Genomic DNA, 7,466 nt, shown 5'->3' on the forward strand with positions numbered 1-7,466 from the left:
ATGATGATGGTTCGTCAAACGGCGAGAGTTTTATGGAAAGCACTGCATCCACTGATGAACAATTTTTTTGTTCCCCCGTGGTGTCTCCTTTTTGTTTTATCTCTCAGATGTATTTCTTCAGTCACTATTCAGTGTTCTTTCTTCACTACTCATTAATTTTCTCATTCATATTTCTACAGTATTCCTCTTTCAGTCATATTGAGTGTGTTGTACTTTCATTCTATTTAATTTTCATTTTTCTCTGTTTTAGTATTTCTTAGCCTATGTGTCAGTCTTATTTTCATCTTTAGTCTTCATTTTCCCTTTAGATATCTTCATTTAGTCATTAATACCATCATTCGTCATTTATCGTCATATATTAATGGAAGTGTATTATCATTGTTCAGATTGAGTATCTTTAGTTTGTTTATCACACTCATTTTCATGTTCTTATTATAGTTCATTTTATCTTTAATTTATTTCATTCAATTTTCAGTCATTCTATATGAGCGTGTGGGTTTAGTTCTTATTATAAGTTCATCTTTTCTGTTTTGTATCAGTTATCAGTCATGTTTCTTTAAATAGGGAGGGAGTGACATGATTTACATACTTCTTCAGTCATGTTCCTCATAGGTCTTTGTCATTTAGTATTTGGTTAGTGATCAGTTTTTTTATCCTCATTCTTCCATTTTTTTAGTTTTGCAATTCCCTGAGTATCTCATTCTTTTTCCTGTTTTCTTTGGTTCACAGTTACATCTGTTCACTCTTTATTTTCTCATTCTTTTGTTCAGTCTCTCTTTCTCGGTCTCTTAGGTTCCTACTTTCAATCTTCTTCATTTCTTCTTAGCTAGTCTCTCTTTAATTTTCTCAATCTTATTTAATACTCCCTCCATCCGGAAATACTTGCCAGAGAAATGCATAAAAATGAATGTATCTATAACATACATCCATTCCTCCGACAAGTGGGACGGACGGAGGAGACTAGCAACAAAAGGTAAACCATTTGAAGCTTATTTTCGGCTCTTTATCATCTTATTAACTGTGAGCTGTCAGTGTTTGTGTTTTTATTTTTCTTGTCACTACAATTTGTGGAGCTACCCTCTTTGTTCCTCTTTCTCCCCACGATGATTATTAGACATTTTTTAGCCAAGATTTGCTCTGTGTTTTTGTAAATACAAAAGTTTTTTTACATGATATCACTTTGTAAAATATCTGCTTAGTATTGATTTGTTTTTTACCTTTTTCAGAAAAGAACAAGTTACTAACACGTCTTCACGAAAGAATAAGAAGTATCAATTCTTTAGGGAAAAGAACAAGGTGCCCTCACTTTAGTTAATTTTTGTGTAATTGCGCATCTTGATGTTGCTGGTGGACATTAGGTAAGTTAGGATGTTTATTTTTGTCCTCTAATGAGTAACATAATTGTACATAATCATTATTAGTAATCAGTTTTTAGTATTATGTCTGTAACTATGTTTGACATTTTCATCATTCAATATTTTTTTCTCCAATCTGCATTTCATGTTTGTATTCTCATTCTGTCTTGTTGCTATGCTCAATAGCATCAGGCATTTCTCAATCTATATCGTACTCATTTTTTAGTTTGCTTTCATGGATGATGTTGGGGGCCAAGAGGGGTGGGAGGCAGGGGTGTTGTTGGGTCTGAGTGGGAGGCATTGCGTATCTCTTTTCTCTTTTTTTAAGAACCACGCGACATATATGCTCGTGGAAGGGATTTTGTCAGGGTCCAACAAAGGATCCGGTTGCATAAATAAAAAGATTATTAGTAAGTACTAGTATTTTTTTCCAATGGATAAGCAGGCTCTGGTTGCATAAATAAAACGATTATTAGTAAGTGTAATATTTTGATCCCAACCATGGTCTTCTCTTGTGCATTACAAATTTGATAAGGAGGCTTGGTCCTACAAGATGGAAGGCTATATTACAATTTTAACAACTTTATGAACTGACCCAGCTAGGCCTTGTTTCTTGAAGATTTCCTACCAACCGAACAGGATCACGCTACACATCTTTGTCTGAACTCCTTAAATGTTTAATCAATCATGTGTTTGTTCATCCTCATATTATTATTTTTTGTTGCTGTTTGCAGCTGACCTTGCAAACTAATGTATACATATAGTGCCCTTTTTATTATTATGAAAACTAAACAGTGGGCGTTTTCTACTGCGTAGAGCAACTCTAGCTTTCTGGCTGGGTTGCTTTTGGGACAAAAAGTTGATTTTTTTTCTTGAACAGGTTTATAAATCTTACATACTAAGGTTGTTCTCTTTGTAGTGCAGACCTAGATGAAGTTGACATAATCGCATTCTCAAACGTGAAAGTCGCGTGCAGACTATAGCCGGAAAACTCCGGAGGTAAATTCTGAAACCTAAAAGTTACATGCATACTACACCGAGAAAACTCCGGAGGTAAATTCTGAAACCTGAAGGTTTCACGTAGACTACAACAAGAAAACTCTAGAGGTAAGTTCTGAAATCCAAAGGTTGCATGCAGACTGCAACCAAAAAACTCATGTAAGTAAATTCTGAAACGTGCAAGTTGGCTGCGGACTACACCAGAAAACTCATGAGATAAATTTCATAAGAAAAAGAAGTAACTCCCAAACCACCAGTACATCATGGATATAGAATCAAGAGGTGAGCCAGGAAACAATTTGCACACACGCACTGCTAGCAAACCGGCCGAGCAGTGTTTGGAACGAATTACAGTTACTCTGACCTAAGTTCCGCCCCAAAGAAAGTAAAGTAGTGTAAGTACATTGCAGTATGGAAGTACGAACAAATGTTTGTGTATGTACAATACGATACATACAAATGCGTAAAGGATGGTTTGCCCTTGCGGGCGTATATAACCTTATTTCTTACTGAAAATTAATAGTAAAACCGAGACAGCAAAAATAGTCTGAATGTGTTGAAGTAGCCTAACTCTTTATAGACCATTTAGTTGTAATGAGCGATTTTTAGCCTGGTTGATTAATGGTGTTTTTAGTCAAGAGTTGTGTTGTCCGTCTACTAATTGGTCGTGTTGATCTCATACCGCGTTCATGTCACCGCTCTATCACTTTCTCTAAAAAGTTTGTAGCCAGAAGTATATTTGGCCTTGATAAAATCCCTACCTTTTTGGTGGCAGTTGGTGCTTTGGGTTTGAGATTGAATTATTTTTTGTCCATTTGATGATTACATAAGAGAATAAGCAGGCTTGTTGGAGAAAAAAATGATGTCGTCACATATATAGTTCTTGGTTTCATCTTGTGCTTGTTTTCTGAATCATTTTAAGAGTGCGGTTAGTTTATGCTCATCTTTTTTACCATATTTTCAGTTGAGTGTCCTTGTTCATCTTTATGTGCAAAACATAAATATTGATTCTCACTAGTTTTTTTTTCACTTTCGGTATCATTGACATAAGCCAAATGATGAGAAAAACAAGAAGTGGATGTATATGTTATTTTTCACCTGTAATTTTATTTGTTTTTTCACACGTCCTTAAGGGTGACAACACTATCATGATGCAACCACACTAGTTTTTTGTACAAGGTTCAAGTAGATAACAGTTCTGCTACAAGCACTAGTTAGATGATAGAAAACATACCGGTGAATCATATCCTAGTGCTCATAATCACCAAATTTGAGAACATGATTTATAGAATAGAACCCTCAACATCGCCTATGGGTGCTTTAAGTATACTGTTTTTTAACATGATAGCGTAAAAAGCCGATTTTCTTGATGTGGGACTTTTTGAATTGAAGTTTGAGATACCTTGAGCCTAAAATGGAAAATTCTTCCATTGTTGGTTGCGACTGTCTAGGGCATTGTTGACTTTTTTTTATTTCTAGTTGATCCGATCCCTCTATCCTTGTTGCTAGCATGCACTTCTATTTGATTCTTGTACATGCTATTCAACATGAAACCAGTGTGGATTATTTCTTTCCACTTACTTAAAACTGTGTTGCATCTAGACGGTGATAACCAAATATTTTAAAAAGAATCAGAATTTTGCATGACCTTCTTTTTGTATGTTCATCTTCTATCAGCCATTAGAACCTCATTTCTTGTGATTAAAAAATAATGGCCATATTGAATTCGTATTGTTGAACTCATATTGTGTTCTTGTCGGCGCTCGTACACTTGCTCTAAATAGCATGTAGTTGTAAAGCTTGCTTGATTAATGGTATTTTAAGCCAAGAGTTGTCTTGTCCATTTTTTAATTAGTCATATTGATCTCATATTATTTTCATGTCAGTGCTCTAACACTTGCTCTAAATAGCTTGTAGCCGTGAAGTCTATTTGGCTTTAATAATATCCCTATCTTTCTGGTGGCAATTGGTGCTTTGGGTTTTACAGTTTTTTTCCTTTGATGTCCACATAGGAGAGTAAGAATGCTTGTTGGATGGCTAGTAGGAGGCATGACTTCTTTTGTTTGTTGAGCTTCTACTCGCCATTATAATTCTAGCTTTTGGAGTTGATGAAATTCCGTTATGTTGCAGTTCCGGAGTGGCATGCGTCCTTTATTGTGTGGATGGGGATTGAGGTACATCGTCAGTTACGTCTGTTGGATTATCCTTTTAATTTCATTATTTTTCATTTTCAAAACATTGTGGATGGGGTTTGTAATAATGCATGGGAATGATTTTTATTGCTGGAATCCCGTCTCGGTTTTACACTATTTTCAGTTTGGTTACTTGTCGCTAGCACCACCATGGTCGTTGTGGGGTCCTTCGTGTTCGGCATTTCGGTGTGTAAATTGACCTATTCAAAGGGAATATGAGAATGCTTCCATTTATATATGTATCAAGTGTTGTGTTATTATTGTAGAACATTAAATATTTATTGTTTTTAAGGGTAAATATTTATTGGTGGAGAACTTAAGATCGATCCTCTTTTTCTAGACAACAAGCACGCGGTATGATTTGAGAGAGAGAGAGAGAGAGAGAGAGAGAGAGAGCGCTCTGACATAGTAATTTTCTTATCTCTAGTTGAGCCTTAAACATTGTTTCAGGATGACGGACGAGATCTGACATAGCCCATTCCAAAGTTGTTCCCGTCGTATCTGTGGCACCAGAAAATATATCCTGCAAATGAAAATTAAGGTACGTTAAATTAGCTCATACTTCTATATGCCGCACTTATAGTGAAACTATTTGTGAAACAAAATCTTTCATTTGAAAAAATTGTATGTGGTATTTTGAAGTGAACTAAAGGATTTTTTTTACATACTTTGAAGCCTAAATCCCCTTACAAATGATTTGAGAACATTTCGAGGCACTCAAGGCAAGTACCTTCTCTAGGTATGATATCATGTGAGGCCATATGCCTCCCCTCGGGTTACACTTGACAGAGAAAGAGGTGAAAGATAACAATTGCAAAAATGGGACATTCAAGTTTATGAGGAATATGATTTCTGAGTGGTTTGATCAGGATGTTTGTTTATTCTTATTGAAAACATCACCACTTTATAGTCGACATAGGCATCTCTATAGTGGCAAAAGGAATAACAAACTTAATAAAGCAACATAGTTTATCTTCATGAGATTTCACAAAATTCATAGCAGCGCATGATTTCCTCGATTGCTAATGATGTGATAGAACTTACAAAAACCCATTTCATGCTACAAAAATATTGTGGAAGGGCTTATTACTCATGGGTTGCATCAAAAGACATGGGATTCTCAAAATTGATTTTGGCGAGACTGATGACAATGTAAAGTGAATGTTCATTCCACGACCAATGTTTATGGAATCTTTCCCTTTATGTGATGTCACTTGAAGGTAAAATGTGTGCAAGGTGGGTTCTTTGGTGTGAAAATAAATGATGATAAAGAACATTACTTCCAAGAATAGAAAGATTTCCATCAAGGGTTCTTTATTTTCATTAGTGTCGCTCAATATTATGGCGGATATGTTGGTTGCAATATTAAAACAAAGAAGGATTAAGGTCAAAGCCATGGTGTTCCACCCAGGGGGGTCATGATAGAATATATGTACTCATTATGAGGTTCATACCCTTATATTGCTACACCATGATAATGGATAGACAAATAGCATGGCGTTCGTGTTATGAGTTTCTTTGAAAATACTTAACAGTAAAGATTATAATTTTCCACAAGGGTGAAATCTATAAAGCTAACGGATATAATGTGTGGACAACATCAATGTCTAGGTCTTTGGTTTGTCAAGTATGTTTTTTTTCCTTATATTATCTTGTATTTGGATCTGCTACACGTGTCTTCGCAATAGTGATTGGAAAGCAAAAGACCGGGTTGAATTCATTCACACTATCATTCACATGTTTATGAGGTCATTTGAATCTTATCGAATGTTACCACAGTTTCTGGGGGGTCATCAAAATTTCCGGTAACTGGTGGCTTACCAGAAATTCTGAGCAGAAAGAAATAATCTTGAAATGTATGACATAGATAATGTTAACTAAATGGTTAATGATTTAAGTTTGTCGGAACAAAAGTAATCAATCTTTCCTATCTCGTGTCATATGCAAAATTTGTGCCGTTGTTTGCATCAGCTAGCAGTAAAAAAAAGTTTCTTTTGTTAAAAATACTCACAAATAAGACGGCGCATATGCTCTCTGTGGTTAGAGGAAATGCCAACGAATCATCCTTCTGTAGCCTGAGCAGCACGTCCGGTAGGTCCTCGTCGTGGGTGCTTGAGGCGCCATCACCAGCAGCTCGCGCGGCCTTGCGCTCCTCGATCACATTGACGATGATGCATTGCATGTTGCTGTAGCTCCTCTTCATGCGCCGTGCGCCGAAGCTGAGCCACCGCGCCAACCGCAACAATGGGAAGAGGTCGACGAGGCAGAAGCCGCCTAGCAGGGTGAGCACCACGTCTAACTCGCGGATGTACTCGTCCTGCTGCGTGAACCTGCCGCCGAACACCGCCCGCGACATGACATTGTTGCTGACCTCCATCATCTTCTTGCTGATGTTGATGCTGTCGCCGGCCGCCGCAGCAGTGGCGATGTCGGCCAGGAGGTTGCCAACCTCCTCTGGCCGGATGCTCTCCATGCGCCTGACCTGCATGGAGCTGAGCAGCTCCACAATGCAAACCTTGTGCATCTGGCGCCAGTGGTCGCCATAGGGGGCGAAGATGATGCCCCTGCCGCCATAGCCGGCGATGTCCTGCATCTGCGTGCCTGGCCTGGTGGAGAACGCGAGGTCGTTGGTCTTCATCACCTGCGCCACCGCCTCGGCGCTGGAGACCACCACGGCGTCGACCTCGCCTAGCTTCAGGTGCATCATTGGCCCATATCGGCGACACAGCTGCGTGATTTGCCGGTGTGGGACGAGGCTAACGACGTGGTGGAGGCTGCCGATTATCGGGAGTGTCCATGGCCCTGGCGGCAGCTGGTGCTTGTGTGGCTTGTTCTTGCCGCCGGCGCCGGCGAGCTTGAGAAGCCAAAGGGCAAGCGGTGTGCCTAGTGCAATGAAACACAAGCTGAACCACCCCTCCAT

At 38.5% G+C, this 7,466-nt stretch overlaps 1 protein-coding gene across 1 annotated transcript; it reads right to left on the reverse strand.

The window, feature by feature from the left end:
- Positions 1–2,456: 2,456 nt before the first annotated feature.
- LOC123047668 (5-epiaristolochene 1,3-dihydroxylase-like) lies at positions 2,457–7,466 on the reverse strand. Its single transcript, XM_044471233.1, has 3 exons — positions 6,558–7,466; positions 4,952–5,069; positions 2,457–2,494 (listed from the first exon to the last, which is right to left on the reverse strand). The coding sequence occupies exons 1-3, from the start codon at positions 7,464–7,466 to the stop codon at positions 2,457–2,459; spliced, it is 1,065 nt and encodes a 354-aa protein (XP_044327168.1).

The sequence above is a fragment of the Triticum aestivum genome, chromosome 2B, assembly GCF_018294505.1.
Source record: "Triticum aestivum cultivar Chinese Spring chromosome 2B, IWGSC CS RefSeq v2.1, whole genome shotgun sequence".
Classification (NCBI taxonomy): domain Eukaryota; kingdom Viridiplantae; phylum Streptophyta; class Magnoliopsida; order Poales; family Poaceae; genus Triticum; species Triticum aestivum.